Here is a 23166-nt window from a genome sequence, read left to right as displayed (position 1 = left end):
GCTGCATACAGTCCTCAGACAACCAGAAGGCCATGCCCCATCTGGCCACTACCCATGACCATGGCTGCTGGGGACAAGACTTTCGTCCTGCAGTGAGGGCCGAGGATCAAACAGCCACTACTCTTCCCCGCAACCTCAGAGCAGGGCCATGATGCTCAGACCTAGGGCAAGGCCATGCCTCCCAGACCAGGGGCAGGACCATGTCCCCCAGGCGCAGGACAGGGCCATGTCCTCTCAGACCCCAGGCCAGATACATGTGCCCTCAGTCCTAGGGCAGAACCCATGTCCCCTCAGAGCCCAGGGAGGCTGGGCTCAGCCCTGCACTGTCCCTCTCCCCAGTCAGCAGAAGCCACCCAGCAGCCGTGGGGAAGCAGAGCAGGTACTACAGAGATAGGACGAGTCATGCCCCCACCCCACGCTGACCACATTCAAATAGGGATTTGAATGCACTTCCTGCGCCAGGGGCAACTGAAGTCCATCTACCTCCTCCTGCAGCCTGGCCCCCATGCAAAGTCCAGCAAGGAACATACAGGCCTCCTAGGCCCCCAAGCCTCAGGGACTACTCTGAGTTCAGGATCAGGTCCTGCCTCGATGTCCTCACGGGATGGGTACAGAGAGAAAGTTCAGGGCCCCAGGGCTGCAGCCCCCACGAGACCGCACTGCCCCAGGCCCAGGCAGGAAGCCAAGGGGAAGGAAGATGTGAGGGGAAGGAAGGGGCCCGGGCCGGGGGAGGAGGAGAAGGCACATGTGGGGAAGAAGTCAGTGGAGGCCCCTCCCCCACAGCCAGAATCTGGGGGTCGAAACTGGCAAACCCTCAGGCACCCTGGAGGCTACCCAGAGGGTTCCCAAGCACCCCCCACTCAGGGACCACCAGCTGGTCCCAGGAGAGCCAGCCTGGGGGTCGGAGGGTGAACCCCTGATTTGTCATTCCCAGCTAGACTTCTCAGTCCATCAATCCATGCAGGGGCCTGCTACCCTTGATGGGCCACCCCATGATCTCAGCGCTACCACAGCTGGGCTAGCCCTGACCTGAAAGCAGATCCCCCTACTCTGCTGACCCTGAAGCAGAATGCCGTAACCCTTCGGCAGCAGCCCAGGTGCCCCCACCTCCAGCCCCACACCTCACCTGAGACATCTGGGGGCGCAGGTTGACCTCACGCAGGTTGATGGCATGGGGCAGCAGGTTGTTGAGCAGCTGGCACAGGAGGACGCCGTCCCGGAGGGCCTGGGCCAGCTCACACACCTGGGCCCCCTCCCAGGTCACACGGTGGCTGGGCGGCAGCACCCGGCACTGGATGAGCCAGTGGGTGCACTGGCGCCACAGCTCCATGGCCGCCGTGGCCCGGGCTGGCTGCCCTGCACGCTCACGGCCTCCACCACCCTCTGCCCGCCCTCCCGCCTGTGCAGCGACGACTAGGGCTACCACTTCCTCTTCTGTGCCTCTAACTGTCACCCTGGGAGGGGGTGGAGGAGGAGGAGCCGCAGGGCAGAGAGGGAGCACCTGCACTCAGCCAGGCCCCACACAGTCCATGCAGGGTGGGCCCCCTCCCCACCTCGCTCTCAACACCGGCCCGGGCACCAGGAATGGGGTGGCACTGGAGGCAACAAGCCAGCTGGACTGTGAGGTCACTGCTGTCTCCTCGTCCCACCCACTTGCAATTGAGCAGTGCCACCTCTAACATGTACCCAGAATCCACCCACTTGTCACCTCGTCCCCCCGCCCACTGTGGCCTCCACCCTGGTCTGCTCCTGTCATCACAGCCTGGATCAGCACAGTCTCCTTTGCCTGGTCCCCTGACTCCGGCCCTGGACCCTCAGAGACTCTCTTTCCTGCAACGGTGAGGGGGCACCCATGAGCACCTGAGTCAGGGCACTGTCCCTCCTCTACCCTCTGTGCCTCCTACTTTCCTCTGGGCAAAAGCTCCAGTCCTCTTCAAGGTCCAGAAGGCCCCAAGATCTTCCCAAACCTTCCCATTTCAAATCGCAGCCTTTTCCCCATCCCATCTCATCCTACCTTAAGCCCTGATCACCACCCCACAAATCTGATATTTAATATACAGTCTGCTCCCTGTGTCTGTGGGTTTCATATCCTTGGATTCGACCAACCACAGATTGAAAACGGGGAGGGGGGGCTGTCTCTACTGACCATGTACAGATATTTTACTTGCCATTATTCTCTTTAAAAGAGTGTAACAACTATGTACACAGCATTGACATTGTACTACTGGAAAATGAACATAATACTACACCTTTTATACAAGGGACTGGAGCATCTGCAGATTTGGGAATCCTCAGGGAGTCCTGAAACACTTCCTGAAACACTGAGAGATGACTGTACTTATTTCCTCATTGTCTACTTGAGAATGTGACTCTGCCGCTGACCCCTCCCCCACCTAGCACTCAGCACAAACACGTGCTCCATAAATCTGTTGGTTGTATTAATAAATGATTGAAAGCTCTCTTGGCTCCACCTCTTGCGTTTATTCCAAATTCCTTCTCACCACCGTAATCGAAGCTACCCTCATCCGTGTCCTTATGCATTTGGAGAGTGTCATTCATTAATCCATTTAGCAAACATTTGCTGTCTTCCCAGCCCTGTCTTATCACCAGCTGAAATCATCTTCACTGCGAGGACTCTCTCATCATTCACCCCCACCAGGCTGTAAGTTAGCATCCCCTGCCCTCTCCATAGGATTCAGCTTCCCCACTCCACGCGGGTCGCCAGGGGGCGTGGGTACTTTGGGCCAACCTGGGTTGGAAGGCAGCGGCCGAGTTCCAACTCTTGCAACCACTAGGAGGCGCTAGACCCCTTCCCATGCAGAGGCCCCTGACCCTCTCACCACCCAAAGCGCTCCAGGACCTGGAGACTTTTCTGTCATTGGTAGGAGGTGGAAGGCAGAGGAGGGGAACTCTATGTGGAAACTCCCAAATTTTGTGATCCTACGTTTCACAAAACGTTTTCGTCCCCAAGCATGCTTGGCTTTCTATGCTTTCGTTTTCTCCACTGTAAAATGGGTCTCAATTTACTTTCCCTGCACACGCAATTATCATGGATAGTAGGGCTTCGAAGATGAAACTCCTCCCCACCTCCGGATTTGAATTCCGTCACGACCACTCACAAGTCAGGGCGATCTGGACAAATGTCTTAGCTCCCCCGTGCCTCAGTTTCTGCAACAAGCAGCTGGGAGCTTACCTTCCACATCGAGTGGCCTACTGAAACTTAAATATATTGAGGTAGGTCAGGCAAGCCGGAGTCTCGGTATACAATAAGTGCTCAGTAAAAGCTGTGGCTATTGCTTTCAAGACTAATTATGAACCTTTTAAGGTTTACACTATGAGCCTTCAATAACCGTGGGCAGAGCAGCCTCTCTTGCCCACCCCGACTCTCTCTTGGTCCTCTCCAGCCAGTGATGGAAGCCCCTCCTTCCTCGCACCCGGAAACCACCTGAGCCCTTTCCCTCGTCTTGCCCCAAAGTCCAGCCCGATCCCACGTGTGTTGTGTTTTCCCGGACGCCTCTCCACACAACCTGTCACCCACGCAGGGTCCTTTCGGGAACCCCAAGGGGGCAGTCTGGAGGAAGAGCACCTCTCCGCGTCACAGCCGCGGCCACCGCGGCCGGGGGTGGGACCCTGACCGGGCGCCACGCCCCTACCCGGAACCCTGGGGGCGGGGAAAGAGCAAGGCCCTCCCGGCCCGGGTGCCCAGGGTGCAAGGGTGCCCAGGGGCAGCCTGTGCTGGGAGCGGCCGGGTTCTTCAGGCTGTTAATTGGAAAAATCATTCTAGTGCCCTGAGAACAAGGTGCGTGTACACAGCCGCCGGCCGTCGGAGAGGGCGGGGCTACACCCAAGGGGGCGGGGCCATTAGGAGGAGGGACTCGTGGAGCTGCCGAGGAGGCGGTGTCTAGCGGAACCCAATGCTTCGAAAGGGTAGCAAAGAAACGTTCGAGGGGCGGGGTGGAGCCTGGGATGTTACAGCTGGAGGCGGGCCCTCGAGGGGCGGGGTCTAGAGAGGGCGTGGCCTAGTGGCTGGACTTGGGTCCCACCAGGTGCGGTTTGAGGAGGCTGAGCCTAGTTGCAGCGCGCTGGGAGGGACTCGGAGCCGCAGATCCTCAAGCTTCCTTAGCTCAGCAGATCCGGCCCAGGTAAGCGGGAGGCCCCAGACAGATCCAGTACTAAGGAACTATTGGGGTGGAGAATCATCTCTTTCCAGGAAGGATCTGGGGTCCTGTCTACGCACGTCTGCGGGGGTAGAAGTGGGCATGCAGTGAGTGAGCGAGTGGGTCGCCGGGCGTCACACGTGTCGGTGTAACTGGGCGTACCTGGGTGCACTCCTCTGCGTTTCCTGTGCAACACAGGAATCCTCTCTGCTTCCATTTTCGAGGAGCTATCCGGGATCGCTCCACTCCCTCGGTTAAAACCCTTCCAAGGCTCCCATTTCACCGTATTGAGATTAAAATCCGGGCTGCACCAGTTCCTGCGTGGTCTCTCCCGGCCAGTCTCCCTGACCTCCTCGCCTTCCACTCTGCTCCGTGATCACTGCATTCCATCCACATCAGCTCCTCCAGTGTGTGAAGTGTAAAACTTAAGATTCACCTCCCTGCAGGTCTTTGCACTTGCTGTACCTGCCATCTGGACGATTCCAAATCTTTGCAAGGCTGCCTCCTTCTGTCCTGGGGTCTTAGGTCCTAAGTCACCAACTCCTGGAAAAGGCCTTCCTGACTTTGCTACTTAAAGCAACCTACCCTCTCTAGCCCTCTTCATCACATCTTCCTGTTTAATCACCTGCATTGATTACTCTTAGAAATTATCTTCGTTCATTGTTTTCCTGATGTGCCTTATCCATCAGTGTTTTGCTCTGGAGGGAAGGCAGGGCTTTGACCCTGGCATCTCCAGGGTCTAGAGAGGGCATGGTGCAGAGTAAGTACTCCATCATCAGTGTTTGCTCAATTCAAATGTAAGACCCCGGGGCCCTTGATCCACCTGTGTGGGTGTTGTCTGTGCTTGTGTCTGTCCCCTATATTTGGTGGAACTCCTGAGCCCAGCCCCTTTCCCCATCCTACCCCCTTTCTCTCTCCCCCATCCAAATATATTATCTGAAAGGCAGGAGGGTGATTTAGTTGACCTTTGACTGATCTGTGCCCACCTTGACCTCCCCAATGTAACCCTGGCTGGCAGTGATCCACCTCCACTACCAGTAAGAGGGGGCACAAGGCAGAAGAGTTTGTGGTTTGTGGTCTTCCAGAGACTGGAAGACCAAGGCCACAGGGCCTAGCCCATCTGACAAACAGGAAGTGGGCAGGTATTCAGAACACACCTGGCTTCAGGTATGCAGTGCCTGGAGCCAGCTCCCAGCCCAGCTGCCTGCCCCTTCCTGGCCCACAACCTTCTGACTCAGGAAGCAGGAATCCTGGTGGCTATTTCCTTGCAGACCCTGCAGGATTCACGAGATGTTGGGGTGGGGGACTCCCTTCCCTCCCACCCAAGGCAATTTTATCTCCCAACATTCGAAACACACTGGCCTAGGGCCTGTGGAAAGATCTTGAAACTCCCAAAATGCTTTAGAACTACATTCAACAGTAATAATAAGAGAATGGATAGGCTCCGAAACACAAGAGAAAAACTGCAAACACAAAACTGCTGCTGCTTCATATTTCTCCAAATGTGTCCTTGCATTTAAAAAGTGGGAGTAGGCATGGGGTACAGCTCAGGGGTAGAGTGCTTGCCTGGCTGGTGCAAGGCCCTGACTTCCATCCCAGCGCTGGAAAAAAAAAAAAAAAAAAGTTAAAAAGAGAAAAAATGGCATCACATGCTGAAGGGCTGAGTTAGATCTTCTCACCCCACCACCGATGCAGCAGCGGCCTGCATGCTTGTAAACCCATCCCTCCTGCAGGGCTTCCCACGCAGGGAGCCACCTGTCCCATTCCCTCAGAATCCCCAAAGGTCTCAAAGTCCTTACTGAGTGAGACTCCTGTCCACCTGTGGGAACTTCACCCCGCCTCTGAGCCTGCATCACCTCCCACCCTGGTGTGTCTTTCCTCCTAGCACTGACACCCTGCATCAGACAGCTCTTTACTTTCTCAGCAGCCATCCCCCGCCTGCATGGAGCTCCCCAGACACAGGAACCCTTCTCTTTTGTCCACTGCAGTGTCTAGAACAGCACCTGGCCCTGACCTGCAGGGAACAACCCACAAACACAAGTTCAGTGACTCAGTGAGTTAAAAAAAAAAATCCCCCATACTGAGGGGGATGAACCAGAGCCTTCTACATACCAGACAGGAGTTGGATCACTGAGCTGCACCCCAGCCCCTGCAAATCGGGTTTCTACAAAACATGATGGTATACAACAGCTTCATTGTTTTTACTTCATGAAGATCATTTTCCACTAAGTGTCGTGGCCATGCCCGATCCCAGCTACTTGGGAGGCTGAGGCAGGAGGATCCCAAGTCTGAGGCCAGCCTGGACAACTTAGTGAGACCCTGTCTTAAAATAAAAGTAAGAAGGCTGGGAATGTAACTCAGTGGTAGAGTGCCCTGGGTTCAATCCGAAGTACTGGGGAAAAAAAAGTTCCATTTGAGAGTAACGCATTTGTTACATCTTCTCTCTTTGCAAGAATCCCATAGGTGCGTGACTGCCTTCCTGAAATTACCGAACTCCAAATTTTGAAGAAGTTACTTGAGGCAGACTGTATATGTTTTTATATTTATATATATTATATAGAGTTATTCATGGACATAACTGTTAGATATATATTTATATATCTCATAGATGTAATTTATAATTAATTTTTTGTATATTTTATACAGTAAAATATAACACATAATGCAATATTATGCCTAATATATAGATATTATATATTATAATCTAATACATAAATATATATAATAAATGTACTACATATGGAGAAATAAGTATTGTACAATTCTATTTTTACATAATCTATAAACATTTATATATAAATTTATGTAATGTTTATTTATAAATAGAAGACATGAAACTTAAGTTACTCAAATCAGATTTTATATACAAAATATGTATATGATTTTATATTTATGTAATAAATACTTATAAATAAATTTATTTCCTTTATTTATATATAAATTTATATAATCTTGGGGCCAGGGATATAGCTCAGTGTTAGAGCACATCTTTTGCATGGATGAGGCCCTGAATTCAATGCCCAATAATGCATGTGTGTGTGTATAAACCCAGCTATACCTGTTTAATTTAGAACTTGTTTAATTTAGATATGATATGATATATATTATATCATAGGTATTTATATTATACATATATACACATACGTATTTATCTCATTACATAGTTGCACTTTAAGGTATGATAGACCGTGGGCTGTCATCTCCAAAAGCAGGGCTCATTATTCCCATTTTGCAGATGTGGAAGACCAAGTCCTGTTGAAAGTACAGAGCTCAACCCTGGCACCCTCTGCCCTCAAGATGTCCATGCAGGGACCACAACAGAATGGAGAGGACCTCAACCACCAACCCTGGTACCATGGCCCCCTGCCCCGCCAGGTACCACCTCCTGCAGGTCCTCAGCACTATCTGATGGGGAACCTCTCCTATCCTTGACCTGGAGTTGCCTGGGTCCCGCCTAAGGGTCTTAGAGCCCAGGTCTGTTGGGACAGATGGCTGGGGCACTGTGGACTGTCGTGAAGCTTGTCTGGCTATGCATTATCACTCTTTTTATTTCAGTTTTCACCATCTTGGGATAATGCTGAAAATGGTGACTGAAGAGGGTCCCAAACTATCCCTCAGTTTTCTGTCTCTCCCTTGGAGCCCGGTGTCTCTCCTGACATCTCCCTTTCAGCCCAAGGCTCCCCACCCCCAACTCAGGGGTCACATCCTCAGGAGGCCAGGGACTCTGAACATCCTGCGAGATTCTGGGAGATTCTTGGTGGTTAAACACCCCCTCCTGGAGCCAGACATCCTGGGTTCAAACTCCAGCCCTATAACGTATATAATCTATGTGACCTTGGGCAAGTTATTTGACCTTTCTGGTCCTCAGTTTCCCTGTCTTGAGATTGGAGATAATAATACCTCCCACTTAGCCTTGTTACCAGGACTTGCTAAATTTATACCGTTTACACCAAAAGCACTGCCCAACCCGGAGGAAGGGTTGTACATGTGTCTTGCATTTATTGCTCTGCCTTCAGCTTCCATCTCCAGCTTCACTTTGCCTCTCTCTGGGGTCCTGGCCTTCCCACCTTATTTTAACACCAACCACCACAGTTAGCATAAAACTGCTTGGAAGCCTGTACAAAAGAGAGGTTTAGGGGGACATGATCTGTAAGGATCCAGCGAATGGCTTTTCTTGATGCCACGTTTGCACAGCAAGCCCAGGGCATTCACCAAGTTTCAAGTTGCATTGGTCAGCCTGGCTACAACAAAGTCTCAAGACACCACCAGCTAAGCACAGGCAACATTTGTGAACCTGTTCATGTCACAGTCGGAGGTGGTTGTAGGGGGAGACATAGAGCTCCGAACCTATCCTGGGGCTTCACCTTCCACCAGCGGGGTTTCACCAGTCAGGTCTGAACATTTGCCACAGAACTTTTGCCCACAACCCATTGGCCAGATCTCACCACATGACGCGACCGCAAGGGCGCCTGGGAAATGTAGTCCAGAAGCGTTCCCGCCATAAAAGGGGAGATGATTTGGTGTGAAGCTACCCAGTCTCTGCCTGCCACAGAAATCTCACGGGGGTGGCATTTCGTGCGTGGGGGAGTGAAGGGAGGGAGTCACTTAACAGCTTGTCTGGACTCGTTCCTAAAGCCCTGCCACCTGCCCTCTGTCCTCAGAAGGCCGAAGCTCTTCTTCTGCAAGATGGCGACTTCCTGGTCCGGGCCTCTGGGTCCCGTGGAGGCCACCCTGTGATCTCCTGCCGCTGGCGAGGCTCCGTCCTACATTTTGAGGTGTTCCGTGTGGTCATGCGTCCCCGGCCAGGCCGACCGGCAGCCCTCTTTCAGTTGGAGGACGAGAGATTCCCCAGCATGCCCGCCCTGGTGCGCAGTTACACGGCCGGCCGCCGGCCGCTGTCCCGGGCCACCGGGGCTGTGGCCTCCAGGCCTGTGGTTCGGCAGGGGCCTCTGCGGCGCAGTTTCAGCGAGGATACCCTTATGGACTGCCCAGTTCGAACGGAAGGCTTCAGGTACTCAGTCTCTCTGCTTCTTTGACACCTCCCAATATCCTCCAGGCTTCTCCACCTCACTTTCGTGGGGGTCCGTCCTGTGCGTTGGGCTCTTGGGCAGCATCCCTGTCTTCTCCCTCCTGCAGCCAGTAGAAATCCCTTGCTAAATGCAATCACTAAAGACGCCTTCCCACGTTGCCTGTGTCCTCTGGAGGCAGGTCACCATGGCTGGTCAGGAAGCACAGTCACCGAGTGACTGGACACAGTTTTTCAGGCAGTGGCAGTGGCTGCCCTGCTTAGGCTTGGACTACAGTTCTCTCCTGCCTCTGTCCCCCAGGGACAGGAAGTGGAGCAACAGTCAGCCTGCAGACTTGGAGCTCACAGGGCAGTCAAAAGAAGACCACTCTGGAGCAGGTGAGGGTCAGCAGGGCAGCACATGGCTCAGACTGGCTCTGCCACTCACCACCTGTGTGATCTAGGACATGTGATTTAACCTCTTAGAACCTCAACTTCTTCTGGTAAATGGAGACAATAATGACCCCAATGTTGTCACCTACTTGTAAATGCTTAAAAATATGTTTGTGATTATTCCAAGAAACTCTATGTTCTGTCCATGGCTGACCTTTCTAACAATTCTTGTCATATACTTTCTGCACCCTAGATGATCCTCACTTGCTGGAACCTCCCAGACTTGTTCCTGCCTCAGGACCTTTGTACTTGCTATTCTCACCACTGATAAGATCATTCCTATTTCCCTAACCTTTTCTTGACTGGCTCGTCCTCACCAACCCCAGTGCCTCAAAGTGGCTGACTATGACCATCTTATCTAAAGGAGGACTTTCCCTCATGATCCCTCATGTCCTGCTTGTCCTGCTGTGCCACCCCCCACCTCCATTCAACATGAGCCCTCACCATATGCCAGGCACTACCCTGAGTGCTAGGATACATCAATGAGCAAGAAAGCCCAAGATCGATGCCCAAGGATAGCCCATGTTCTATTAGAGAGCAATGGACCACGTACCACAAAAATAAGTCTACTGTGTATGCTTTGGGATAAAAAATTAGAAGTAGTAAGGGAGACTGGACGGGTAGGGGTGGAGGTCGATTTTGCACTTTAAATAGTTGTCAGGAAAAGCCCCACTGAGACATATTTAAGGTACAGGAGGGAAGGAAGAATAGGGAGGACTGGGATTGAGAGTGACCCAGACAGAAGGAACAGCTAGTGCAAAGGCTCTGAGGTCAGAAAAAGAGCTTGAACTGTTCCTTCAAACAAAGGAGATGAGTGAGCTGAAACAGTGGAATTAGATAAAGTCAGAGACAGACCCTGGGCTAAGATGATGAGGACTTCCTCAGCCACCATGACAGGATTTTGACCCCTGCAGTGATCTGGGACTCTTGGGAAGACTTGGAGCCCCTAGAACAAAGCTTTTTTAAATACTTAGAAAATGCGGTCTCACAAAATTATTGGTATCATTTTGAGTACTAGTAAACCTCAGAGGTCACAAACTCACAAAAGGCATCATTTGAAAGTTTAATAATTCATTTTTGAAACTTGTATAGTTCTGTGAATATTTTCATTTTGTTCAGTCCATGCTTACCTTCTTCAATCACAGGGACAAAAATGAAGAATTCAGATTTTAAATGTGAGGACTTTGGTGTGGTTCAGTGGTAGACACTTTCCCAGCATGCAGGAGGCCCCGGGTTCCATCCCAGTGCCAAAAGTTAAATGTGTTTTTCAAACTATTGGTAAATATACTGGTGAAGTTGTTAAGGTACAAAACTGTGCCCCAAGACAGGGTGAGATACTGTGTTATGGACCGAGTGGATGAATCAGGAGGGAGGGGCCCATGAATTTCCCACCAGCTATCTTCTCAGTGTGCTCTGGTCATCCCCTTCTGTATGACCCCCAGGAACCTCAACTATACCCATATCTGCACTGCTGCGGACAGGCAGTGACCCCATGTTGCTGAAGGCCCCAGCTCCCCTGGGGACAACTGCTGACCATCTCAGAGCCTCCGATGGGCAACTTCATGCCAAGGCACCAACCAAGCCCCTCCGGACACCCTCCTTGGCACTTACTGATGCCTCTGGAAGCCTCCCAACCTACTGTGAGCTGGTGCCCCGAGTGCCCAGTGCCCAGAGAATGCCCCCTGGCCAAAGCTGTTTGGAGACAGAGTCACCTTGGTGGGAGGCTGAGGAAGAGGAGGACATGGTGGAGGAGGACAGATGTTTTGCCAGACCACAGGCCGACGTCTCTTTTTGTCCCCCTGATAACCCATCCTGCCTGCTGGGCCCCCAGAATCGGCCCCTGGACCACAAAGTCCTGTGTACTCTCCGTGGCTTGTTCCTGGAGCACCATCCTGGGAGCACCGCCCTCCACCTGCTATTGGTGGATTGCCAGGTGAATCACCTGCCAGGGTGGGCTGAAGCCAGCGCGGGCCCAATCGCATCTATATGCCCGCTCTGTGGAACTGACCTCCCCATTCCCTCCCGAAGGCTGCGGGCCTCCTAGGAGTGACCAAACTTCAGCGAGCTGCCATGGGGGTCGCCTCTGGCCTGGAACTGCTCACACTTCCCCACGGGCATCGCTTGAGGCTGGAACTGCTGGAGAGGTGATTCATCGACCTGGAACCTTGGTGCCGGAGGGGAAGTGGGTGCGGGGGGTGGGGCATACCCTGTCCTTGCTGAGGGAAGCGATTCACAGGCTCTCCAAACATCTCCCTATCCATGGGCCCCACGGGGGAGGAGGATAGGCAAGTGCCATCTCCAGTCCCGCTCACCCACGCATTACAAAACCTCCCTACTGCCCCCAGACCCTTGTTCTCCGCCTCCGCAGGCTTGAGACTCTAGCGCTGGCCGGGGCGCTGGCGGTGCTGGGCTGTTCTGGACCGCTGGAGGAGCGCGCAGCCGCACTGAGAGGCCTGGTGGAGCTGGCTTTGGCGTTGCGGCCAGGAGCAGCAGGGGACCTGCCCGGGCTGGCTGCGGTCATGGGAGCCCTACTTATGCCACAGGTGTGTGGGAAACCGGTGTGGGGGTAGCTGTAGCGCAGGCGATGGAAAGAAGGGAGAGGAGGCAGGCTTGGGTCTCTGTGCCTAGGTGTCCCGGTTGGAACATACGTGGCGCCACCTCCGACGGAGCCACACAGAGGTTGCGCTGGCCTTCGAGCAGGAGCTGAAGCCGCTGATGCGGGCACTGGATGAGGGATCGGGTAAGTGACGGTCTGGGATTTGGCTTCGCGCGGAGCCGGGAACCAACTTTAACGGGAATCTCAACTCAGTCCTAAACCCTGCCCCGACCATAGGCTCCTCCCCCATGTTCTGGGCCCCGCCCCCTTGCGAGACAGAGTCCTGACTTAGGCCCCGCCTCGCTCGAGCTTCTACCCTAAGCTCCGCCCCTGCCCTAAGTCCGGAGTGCTAGGCTCAACTCTATGTATAGTCTGTCCTCAGGCGCTGTCCTGGCCTTAGGTCCCACCTGTGTCCCGCGTTGCATTCTTTTTCTGTCCTAGACCCGGTCCCCTCACCATAAACCTCGCCCTCCATTCTGGGCTCGGTCCTGGACCCTTTGCCTAGGCCCTGCCCCGCCTCTGCCTCTGTCCTAAGCCCCGCCTTGCCCTGGACCACGCCCTTGACCCAGTCCGCCTGCGTAAAGCCCCGCCCTTGCTTCTGTCCTAGGCTCCACCCCAACCCTCAATCCCGTACACCGCCCCAAATCCAGACAAGACCCTTTCCCTCCGTAGGACCCTGCGACCCTGGCGAGGTGGCGCTGCCGCACTGGGCGCCCGCAGTGCGCCTGCTGGAGGGCGAGGAGCTCGTGGGGCCGCTGGAGGAAGGCTGCGAGCGGCTGCTGCGCACCCTGCACGGGGCGCGTCAGATGGCCCGCGACGCGCCCAAGTTCCGCAAGGCAGCTGCCCTGCGCCTGCGAGGTGAGCGCTCTCTCTGCACTGGACCGCCTGGGGGTCCTGACATCAGGAAAACCCCGCAGAGTCCCACTGGATGCCTCCACCCCCACCTGTCCCGGGACAGGACTGGGCGTTTTCACCCCAAGCACGCGCCCCGAGAACAGTATTGACAGGAACTCCAGTACTGCCTCGGCTCCAAAAGGGGCGGCCGCGCCCCTCCGAGCCACACCCACGGGTCCCATCCCCATTCCCACCTGGCCTCTGGGGCATCTCGACCCCCCAAGAACGCCCAGCTTCCTTCAAAATGACTCAGTTCTTCAACCTGGTAGAACAGTCTCACTGCACTCAACCACCACTCGCTGCTGTCCTGGGCAGCCCGGCCTCCTGCGCTCTTCCTCTGGACCATTCCTGCCTTCACGGTGAACTTCGCACTTCCCTCTCTTAAGTTGGCCCATCCTACCCTCAAGCTTGCAACGCAGGGTGGCCCTGACCTCAAATCGCCTTAGGGGCGGCCCCAAAGTGGGGCTCCCTGAATCTTGCACCTGAAATAGGCCACCTCCAGGTGCCCTAGCTGAGTGCGCCTCTGAGAAGCCACTCAGACACCCGCCCTCGTTCCTGCAGAGTAGAGGATCCCCTTCCCTAGTAACCCCCACTCAGTTGCCTCCTATACTGGAGCAGAGTCCTTTTGGACGTAGTCCCAAGGTGAAAGACAGGTGCAGGGAGTGGGGAGGGGCGAGGTGGCCTTCTGAGCCCCGCCCCCAGCCCTCCCTCTTTTCAGGATTCCAGCCTAACCCGGAACTGAGGGAGGCCCTGACCACTGGCTTCGTGCGGAGGCTTCTCTGGGGGAGCCGGGGCGCCAGTGCGCCCCGATCAGAACGCCTGGAAAAGTTCCAGCACGTCCTTAGCATCCTGTCCCAGCGTCTAGAGCCTGGCTGTTAAATCAAACGACAACCTTCTTTACACCCAGGACCCCACACTCCTGGGACCTCCAAAGAGACCAAGGAAGTTGCCCCAGGCTCCTCACAGCCATGGGCAGTGGAGACTGGTCTCACAAAAAGGAGGGAATCAAAGTTTGCAAAAATACACATGGATCCTGGGGGTGGGGGTGTAGAGCCTCCTGCTACACCCTAGAAGACTGACCCAGGTTATCTGGAGGCCACCCCCTGGCACACACATACACACGCTTTTCTTGGTAAAAGAACTTCAGATCTAATATCAGAATTCAAGTTTGACTTCACTTCTGAAAAGCCATGTGACTTTCAGCAGATCACTTCTCTGTGCTGGCCTTCAATACAAAAGTAAGACTGTGGGCTTTCTAGGGTTTGTGGCTGGAATGGAAACTTAATGTCTAAACTGGATCATCGTGGAGAAACCCTGTTCTCAGGAAGCTACAGTGCCCAGGAAGGAAGGAAGTTTGGTACCTTTCTTCCTCTACTGGAGTCACAAGCCAACTCCCAGGAAGAGGCAGGGTTTGTCCAAGGTGTGCCCAGGTTCGCCTCCCCTTCCTCATTCCCTGTGTGGCAAGGAGGGTGGCACCACAGGATCCAGCACTGTATCTAAATCCTCTAACAAGGCACAGACTCCAGAAACTTTACCTAACTGTTTTTATATAAAACAAAATAGCCCAAGCCGAGTGGCAGGAGGAAAAGATCTGAAACATGAGTATGTACATCGATGCTGGAAGGCACAGCGGGTCCGTCTGGGATGACAGGTGGGACGGAGGGCAGCAGGTTACACAGGTCTCAGCCAAAGCCACGGGGCAGAAGTAAAGTGCATAGGTCCTGGGGCTCCCCGTGGCCCAGAAGCAGCAGCCGACAGCCCCCTCTTCCCGCCTCTGGCAGGTTCAGTTGAGCGTGACTCGGAGGTAGGAGGTGGGCACGTAGCCCTCGCCTCCCTGTTTCCGCCTGACCCGTGTCCAGCCGTCGCCTTTGTCCTCTTCCATGAGACTGAGGTCCTCGCCCTCAGTCATGGAGATGGTGCCCTCACTGGACCCTGTCGTGGTGTGGGCCCAGGTCTCTGCTTTAGGCGAATTTGAACAACCTAACCAGAGACACCCAGGGCAACTGATGTGCCCCCCCCACCCTACCGCCACCCTGCCCCACACCGGCTGTCCTCACCTTCAAAGTGGTAAATGGCCACGCACTGGCCTATAGGTGATGTGGGCTCCTCAAAATCCTCATCAAACTCCGTGTAGATGGGGGTGTCCTGGCCCTCTTCCGAGGGGGGCTCTTCAGAGCTGGGTGGGACAAGAAGGCAGATGGAAGCAGGCCCTCCGGGTCTCTTGAGCCACACCTGCTCCGGCCTCCCAGCTCACCTCTCCTTGTTGTCCTGTGACCCGTTGCTGCTGCTGTCAGGGGGGGCACTGGCTGGGGGGTCGGGAGGACGAGGGTGCCGGCCCAGGCTGTCCCCCCGGTTGCTTAGGACCCGGCTCTCGGCTTCTGCCAGCCAAGTCTGGGAGGACGAGATCACATCAGCTCCAGGGCAGGGCTCCGAGGTTGGCCCACTCTGGACCCAGAGATTTCCTGAGATCACCCATGCACACCCAAGGCCGTGATGAGAAACAGCTGGATCCCTCCCCCAACACCTCCCTGTTCCCCACCCGGCAGTGACTCAGCCAGGCCAGCTGCCACTCCACCCCTCCCCAGGGCCTTCCCCTTACCTCGTACTTCTGCACTTCCGATTTCAGCCGCTCAATGTTGCTCAGGGTTTCTGTGATCCGGGGTTCCAAGCTGGCTGGGTCCCCCATTTGGGGTGTCTTCTCATACACATCCTTCATTTTCTTCAGCGCTTCCCTGGGGAAGATGGACAAATGAGGAAGGACAGCAGGTGAACAGGGCTCTCAGCAAGGGCAAGGGAGAACACTGGTCAGAACTCAAACGTGGGGGCCGGACATGGTTGGCCGGCAACGGTGGAGCCAGCTGCTCAGGAGGCTCAGGGAGGAGGATTTCAGGTATTCAATGATTGCAGCTGTGATTCCTATCATTAGCCTGCATTCCCATCTCCTCTGTACATCTGGGTAGTGAGAGCTGTAGCGCACTCGTGGAATATGCCAGACCTCAGCCCAGCGTCCTTCCAGTCACTATCTGACCCATGTCACAGAAGAAGAAACTGACGCACAAAAAGGTGCAGGCGGCTGCCCGAGACCTATAGGACAGCTAGAATTCCCGAGCAACCTGCCTTGACTCTAGGCACGCACCCTTCACCTGCCCCTCCACCGCAGAAGCCCAGAAACCACCCAGTGCCAGATGAAACTTCACCCCCAGAAAAGCCATCTGTCCAAGAGGTTACTCGCAGACAGCCAGCTAGAACTTGGCCGCCTGCTGGCAAGTGTGGAACATCATTCCTGTTACATAACAGGACTGGGAAGAGGACTTTGCTGCTTGGAAAGAGTGAGTAAAGATTTTCTTTTGAATCTGGCAGATTTTCATTGTTAATATTTTAAGTGTTTAAATTATTAAATAGATAGCCACATACTTTTTTTTTTTTCCTTTTAGCTACTCAATGTGATGGATTAGACTGCTAAATTTCTTGATATTGAACCATCTTTGCATTATTGGGATAATGTCCAACTGATTATGTATGTTATTTCTTTAGAAAACTTTTTCCTGTTGTAGTAAAGGAGACATAACATAAAATTTCCTCCTATGGTCACCCTGAAGCATACAGTTCTGCAGCATTAGGTACCTGCACCCAACTATCACCACCACGTGATGTATTATTTTGTAATATGTCATTAGATTTGTTAGGTGAGGATTTTGTATCTAAGAACAAATTGAGGTAAAATGAGCCTGTAATTGTATTGTCTTGAGTTCTTGTTCATTGATTTGGGAACCTGGGTGCCACCAGCCTCCTAAATAAGCGGGCAGCTTTCGCTCTTCCTGTTTGCTAGAAAGGCCTGCATGAGATGGAAAGCAACAGTTTCCTCCAGGCACGTTAAGAATCACCTGTAAAACCACCCTGCTGGTGTCTGCTAGGAGATTTTGGGGTGCATTTAAGTGTAATTATTTTCTGGTTTTGTTTTTCCACGTGCTAGACAAGCATTCTACCACTGAGCTACACCTGCAGCCCTCAAGAACCATTCCTTTAAATGTAAGCCCCTTGTCCCCTGCCTTCCCTGTCGCCAGTGCCATACCTCTGATCAACCTCCTTCTGCAGCTCCCGGTTGCGTTCTTCCAACTGCTGCTGCAGCCGCTTTCTCTGCTGCTCCGGGGGCAAGTGGCTAAAGTCCTCCGATGCCACAGTCTGCAAGGAGGGGAGAGAGCTGAGTCTGGGATTCTGAAATGGAAGCTTCCAGGCGCTGCACACTCCTGAGGATTCCAGTCCGCCTTCCGCCCCTTACAGGATTCTTGGGAGCAAGGCCATGCACGGAGCAAAGCAGGAGAGGGGGCCCAGCCGGCCGCGGGAAGCGAGCCCAGGTCCTGCCACCATACCGCAGGGCAGGCCGGGGCCACCCCTCCTCCCCAGGCCTCACTTACCCCACGGCCGCCTCGAAGGCTGCGGAAGGATGCGAGCCGCGGTTTGACCGACTTACTGATCTCACTCAGTATGGCCAAGGGGTCGCGGCCGGAGCGGGGGGACGGGGGTCCGTTAGGCAAGGCGGAGGGCAGGGGGCCCCCCAGGGGGGAGAGGGGAGGGGGACGTGGCTACCAGCGGGGGCCGGGAGGGGGCGGGCCAGGAGGAGGTGGGGGCAGAGAACGAGGATGGACGGACCGATGGACGTAAGGATGGACGCGGAGAAGGAAAAACAAAAGGGAGAAAGAAAGAAAATAATCATAACGGTAAGAAAATCACAACTCGAGGTGCACGACCACACAGAAAACACGCGCAAGGGCCGTGGAGAATCGGGAGGTAGCGGGGAGAACAGACTGCGAGCCAGAGGCCACCCCTCCCTGCCCCCACCGCCTGCGTCCCTTGACTCTTAGGTCCGGGGCTAGGGCGGGATGTGGCTGTCCACTGGGCTTTCTGGACTCACAGTCTAGAAGGTCGGGAGGCACATGCAGGATCAGGGGCTCAGACACAGGTCAAAGGAGCACGCCACTCAGAGAAGGGTGTGGAAGACAGGAAAGGTCAGGGGTTAGAGCACGGGAGGAGAGGGCTGAAGGCCAGGACAGCAGGTGTCAGTGGGAGGGTCGAAGGCGAATGAGGGTGTAAACTGAGGGTGTTAAGGTATGTCTGACACTGGAAACCCAGAACTCCCCAAAATAAAGGGCATAAGGGGTACCCAGGGACCCATCAGCTGTTGGGGGCACTCCTGAATGCCAGGGTCACCAGCTGCCAGGCCAGCCCCGAGTTCCACAAGCAGGTCTTCTCCCAGCATCCCAAGAAGCAGCAGACAGACGCCACAGGCCCCCCACCCTACCCTCCTCGGCCTCGGGGGACTCCCAAGCCAATCGGCCGCCCGCCTGTCTTCCTTCCCTCCAGCCCGGGCCTGCAGCCAAGAGGAAAATTCCTGCCCGGGACTCAGCGTTCCGGTGGCTGGGCCCGACTCAGTGGGGCCTCAGCCGTCCCCACCCACTGCCCTGTCCCACGAGATCCCAGGCCCCCACCTTGTTCTTCTTGCTGAAGGGCCAGCGCTTGGCACGACTGCGGCCAGGGCCCCGGAGCTCAGGCCGTCCGTCTGAAGGGGTGCCCAGGCTGCTGTCTGAGGGCGCGCGGTTCATGGGTTGGCTGAAGTCTTCAAATTCCACATCACCAGGGCGGGCGAAACCTGACTTGTGCAGCTCTATGAGGACCTGGGAGTCCTGGGGAAGGGGCAGTGGGTGGGCAGTCAGGGGCAAGACCAAGTGCCTCGTCTGGGGGACACTCCCTGTGCCCACTCCTCGTCCCACCCAGGCACCCACGTTCTTGGCATCCACAGCATCGGCGGCCACCTTCATGCCCTCCAAACACTTGGCAATGATGGGTACCACTTGCAGTTCCGCCTCCGACAGGAGCCCATACCCGGCTCCCAGGCGGGTGGCTCTCCGCTCATCCATGTCCTGCAGCTTCTGCGGAGCCAGGGCAAAGGCATGAAAGGCCTGGGCAGGGGCAGCGGGGGGCACTCTAGCCATCAGCACCAGCCCCTGCCCAGTGTGCTAGGGAAGAGAGTCCAGTATGGAGCCTCGTGCCCCGGGTGGCTGGGCTGAAACAGGGCTGGAGTCTCCAAGGCCAGCCTTGCCTAGGGACTCAGGAAAGCCTTCTCAAAAGAGGAGACAATGGAACAGGGCTTTGAAGAGAAAATAAAATCAGCACAGAGAATCCCAGTGCCCAGGCCGAGACAGAGACTGGAGAAGGAGGCGAGAAGAGCAGAGAGATTTGGGCCTAGGTTTGTTAGAGCTGGGGCCTTCGAAGAACGAGTAAGAGTTTCAAAAGGAAAGAAAGGCATTCCTGGAAGAAAGCTTGAGTAAACGCACAACTCATTGTGACTACAAGTTTCTATGTCAACCTAGGAATGGGGACCGGGCAGCTGGGGTGTTGACATCTGTGTAAGAGCTGGGCCTGGGAGCTTAAAGCACTCACATCAAATATCTGGGGCATCTGGGAAAAATAGAAGTGGGCCTGGTCTCGGTTGAAGCGCTGTAATTGGGCTGCGTATTCGTTTTTGCTTTCTTCTGCCATATGACTCCGGAGGTGGGCTTGCTGCTTGGCCTGAGGAATAGCAAGGCAGAGGTCACTGCCAGGTTCTGGCCATGTCCCACTCTGACCCCTCCAGCCCGTCACAGACTCCACATGCACCTTCTCCACATCAGCCTTGGTGGCATTGATATCCTGGTCCAGCCTCTCAGCGGTCTGGGCTGCTTTCTCTGCCTCCCGGCAGTCTCGCTCAAATTTACGTTTACTCTGTGGAAGAGACAGAAGCAGAGTGAAGGTGCGCCATCCCCGAGAGGGGAGGTGGGAAACCAAGGTCCGTAGGGACTGGTGGGAAGTCACCCAGCAGAGGCATGGCCATGGGTATGCTGGGAGCCCTTGGAGAGGGGAGTCCTGGCCAGAAAAGAGGGGGCAGCTCTGTGAATGGGCAACTCTTGCCCTGCTCCCTAGGCCACAGCCACCCAGACCCAGGGAACTCACATTTTCAAGCTGTTTGAAGCCACTTTCCAGCTGCTGCTGAGCCCTCCGTCCTTCCTGGAAGTGCTGTGGAAAGGAGGGCGAGAAGGCTCACCAGGGTTCCGGCAGGTGCCCGCAGCAAGACCCAGGGAGGGGGGCCCTCACCATCTTCCTCTCCTGCTTCATCTCTTGCGAGTACTTGACCAGCTCAAGACACACACGCACACTGAGGTTCTCGGCCACCAGCTCCCGCTGGCCTGCAAAGTCGTTCACCTCCTGGAGGATCTGTACAAAGGACTGCTGCTGGCTGAACCTGGGGTGGGCAGAGGCTGGATTCAGGTCCCAGGAGCAGGACGCCGCAGGACCTGCCTCCAGATGTGAAGGGGTATGCCCCAAGTATCCCTCCCAAAGCAGTGCATATCCCTCATCCCCAACCCTTGATTCGGATGTGATTTAAAACTCAGAATGACTCTTATACAACTTCTAAGTATCCCCAGAGGGGTTGGGGGCCACATCCTGTAATCGACATCATAAACCTATCTACAGGGAGAGGTACTAATAGGGTCCACAGGGCATCATTTCTAGGACCCTTACCCCCCACCACCACATACAGAGATACCAAAATCTGAGGCTGCTGAAGTCCCTCAACAAAACCGTGCAGCACTTGCATAGAACCTATGCCCATCTTCCCACAGACCTTAAACCATCTCGAGGTGACTTATAATACCTGATTCAACGTAGATGCCATGGGCACAGTTGTTGCACTGAATTGTTTAGGAATTGATGACAAGGGGAAAAAACGATCGGTACTAGGGCGATTTTTATTATTAGAACATTTGTCAACCCTTGGATATAAAGGACAACAGTATTCATACTAAGTGGGATAAAAAGACTAGAATTGACATCAAGTCAGTTTAGTTGGAGATTGCTGTCAAGTTATCAAAAAACAAACAAACAAACAAAAACACTTGTTTGATTTCAAGAGCTTTTTGGATTTTGGAATGAGAGACTCAATAAAGAGACTTGTTCTGACAGCCACCATAGGCTGGAGACTTTTAACACTTTAACTCAGTTGTCTTCACACAAACCCTACTGGGAAAGTGCCACGGTCATCAATCCCACTTCCCAGATGAGGAAAACAGAGGCATAGAAAAATCATTTGCCCAAAGGCACTCATTTTGCAAGTGCCAGAGAATCCCCATTTAGCAGATGAGAGAAAAAGCAGAGAACTTGAGCAGAGTGCCCAGAAGTGGCTGGCTAGGAGTGGATTTAGGACTGCAGCCGGTCATCCCCTCCCCATCCTTACTTGGATTCAGGGTCATCTTTGGTAGGTCTCTTGGGCAGATATTTCTTCACGAGGTTCCTAAAGGGAGACAGAGGCAGGAAGGCTGAGCCACCCAGCCTCAGGCCGCCCCTAGCCCCTGGCCGCACCCACTGAGGGTCTCACCGAAGCTGCTTCGCATAAGCTTGCTCCACCTCGGTGCGTTCTTTCACGAACTTCACATATCTGTCCAACAGGTCCAGCCCCCACTGCGTGTGGCGCTCGAGCACCTCAAACTGATCCTGATGGCGGGCATGGAGTGGGGAGGGCCAGGGTCACGACCTCGGAACCCCACGGCCCACCGGGCCCACCGATCAGATGCACTGGGAGCCTCAAAGCTCCGCGCTCCAAAGAGGAGTGGCTTCCCGGCGCCGCCCCGGCGTGGCGCAGGGGGAGGCAGGAAGCTGGCGGGAACCCCCTCCCCTTCCCGGGAAGGGCCGGAGAACAGGGCTGGGGCCCCTGCAGGACAACAGGGTCTTGGTCTCCCGACAGCCTACAGGGGTGTAAAATGCGGCAAGGCCCCTCCCCCTGCCCGGGCTCCCCTAATCCCCCCAGATTCCGGAAAATCCGGCCGGCCTGGCGTGAGTCAGGCCAGAGGGGCAGGGTTTGCAGCAGCTCGTGGAGGGGGGAACCTCGGAATAGCCAGGGGGCAGGCACCGAGTTCCCAGATTCGGAGTCCTCTGATGAGTGACTCAGTTTCCCACATTAACTCCGCTACGCCTCCAAAAGAAATCCCACAGTTGGAGAGGAGTCTGCGATTTACCACCCCACTGCACCCAGGAACCTAGGGATTCTGCCGCCCCCAGAAAGGGGAGGGCTCTGAGGTCCAGCTAGGATAGGGGGAAATTTCTGGGGCTTCCTGGGTGAGGTAAGAGGCGGCCAAGGGGCGGCCCCGCCCTGGGGTGTGAACTGGAGAAGGGCCGAAAGGGGCCTGGGGCCGAGCCTCGCAGCCCCCTCACCCTCCAGAAGCGTCCCAAGCCCCTAGGTGTAGAGTAAAGGCCATTGAAAGGCGGTCAGGACTTGTAGGTCCCACGTGGGGAAAAGTGTGGCCAGAAGGTCCCCTCCCCCTCCCAGACGGACAGGCGGGCGGCGGGCAGGGACCCAGGGGCCGTAAGATAAGCCGCCGGCCTGACCAGGGCGCTCAAAATAGGTGACCTAGCCGGGCTGCCCCGGCCTGGTCCTAGAACTTCTGTCCACCTCCCTCCCAACCAACCCGTGCCTCAGTTGCCCTATGCCAGTCCTGCAAGCTCTCCCTTAGCCTTTGGGCGTCCTGAGACTCGCTGAGAAACTCCGAGGGAGGGCGGAGGGCAAGAGGGTGGGGACCCAGGGGTCAGTGGAAGGGAAAGTGCCCAGTCCCCGCTAAGGTACGGTGGGGACAAAGCGAGAAGGTCTGCACTCCAACAGGGGAGAACTTGGAGCCGGGTCGATCGGACTCACCCATAACTCGGTACCCCAATCCATGCTGCTCCCGCCGCCGATGCCGCCGCCGCCGCAGCGCCAGGTCCCCTCTGCCCGCCGTCCGCCGCCCTCCGCGGGGAGACTCAGCCCAAGGCGGTGCGCCCGGCCCCGCCCCAGTTCGCCCCTGCCACGCCTACTCTAGGTCATGCCACGCCCCTACACGCTTTGCCACGCCCCCTGCCCCGCGCGGATCTCAGCCGGGCGCCCCAAGGGCGGGGCTCCGAGGAGGCGGACCCAACGGACGCTCCGCCCCACCTAAAGAAACGTTGCGGTCCTCAGCCACTGGACCGACCCCTTAAAGGACCCCTCCATTTTCCAA

At 55.3% G+C, this 23166-nt stretch overlaps 3 protein-coding genes across 8 annotated transcripts in view; 1 reads left to right on the top strand and 2 right to left on the bottom strand.

The window, feature by feature from the left end:
* Window positions 1-1588, bottom strand: part of VAV1 (vav guanine nucleotide exchange factor 1) — a 50419-nt gene extending 48831 nt beyond the window's left edge. The window contains exon 1 of one of the 2 annotated variants that reach the window (XM_079115302.1): window positions 1127-1588. In XM_079115302.1, coding sequence (XP_078971428.1) covers window positions 1127-1330 — 204 coding nt within the window. In that variant the 5' untranslated portion in view covers window positions 1331-1588. The remainder of the gene's footprint in view (window positions 1-1126) is intronic. The other variant, XM_079115301.1, reaches the window with a different exon arrangement.
* Window positions 1589-4002: 2414 nt separating this feature from the next.
* SH2D3A (SH2 domain containing 3A) lies at window positions 4003-14476 on the top strand. Of its 2 annotated transcripts, XM_079115331.1 has the most exons (10): window positions 4003-4142; window positions 7393-7532; window positions 8819-9168; window positions 9485-9561; window positions 11058-11548; window positions 11644-11759; window positions 11984-12158; window positions 12244-12355; window positions 12884-13069; window positions 13824-14476. In XM_079115331.1, exons 2-10 carry the CDS (start codon window positions 7455-7457, stop codon window positions 13982-13984), a joined length of 1746 nt encoding a protein of 581 aa, XP_078971457.1. In that variant the 5' UTR covers window positions 4003-4142; window positions 7393-7454; the 3' UTR covers window positions 13985-14476. The 2 variants fall into 2 exon arrangements, with proteins under 2 accessions (XP_078971457.1, XP_078971458.1); XM_079115332.1 differs by lacking the exon at window positions 11058-11548 and having other exon boundaries at window positions 11961-12158.
* A 156-nt stretch (window positions 14477-14632) lies between these two features.
* The window catches only part of TRIP10 (thyroid hormone receptor interactor 10), a 260809-nt gene continuing 252275 nt past the window's right edge, over window positions 14633-23166 (bottom strand). The window contains exons 2-16 of one of the 4 annotated variants that reach the window (XM_079115318.1): window positions 22827-22882; window positions 21516-21631; window positions 21375-21431; window positions 20234-20381; window positions 20093-20155; window positions 19760-19864; window positions 19544-19672; window positions 18886-19032; window positions 18592-18786; window positions 17521-17688; window positions 17178-17287; window positions 15705-15837; window positions 15360-15496; window positions 15163-15281; window positions 14633-15037 (exon numbers count right to left, since the gene is read on the bottom strand). In XM_079115318.1, the coding sequence (XP_078971444.1) occupies window positions 14889-15037; window positions 15163-15281; window positions 15360-15496; window positions 15705-15837; window positions 17178-17287; window positions 17521-17688; window positions 18592-18786; window positions 18886-19032; window positions 19544-19672; window positions 19760-19864; window positions 20093-20155; window positions 20234-20381; window positions 21375-21431; window positions 21516-21631; window positions 22827-22850 (1800 nt within the window). In that variant the 5' untranslated portion in view covers window positions 22851-22882 and the 3' untranslated portion in view covers window positions 14633-14888. Of the gene's footprint in view, window positions 15038-15162; window positions 15282-15359; window positions 15568-15704; window positions 15838-17177; window positions 17288-17520; window positions 17689-18591; window positions 18787-18885; window positions 19033-19543; window positions 19673-19759; window positions 19865-20092; window positions 20156-20233; window positions 20382-21374; window positions 21432-21515; window positions 21632-22826; window positions 22974-23166 lie in introns of those variants that run through there. The other 3 variants (XM_079115317.1, XM_079115319.1, XM_079115320.1) reach the window with 3 other exon arrangements.

This window comes from Sciurus vulgaris, assembly GCF_902686455.1.
Source record: "Sciurus vulgaris genome assembly, chromosome: 16".
Lineage (NCBI taxonomy): Eukaryota > Metazoa > Chordata > Mammalia > Rodentia > Sciuridae > Sciurus > Sciurus vulgaris.
Note: the sequence above shows the minus strand (reverse complement) of the source record. Positions and strands in the feature narration are given on the sequence as shown.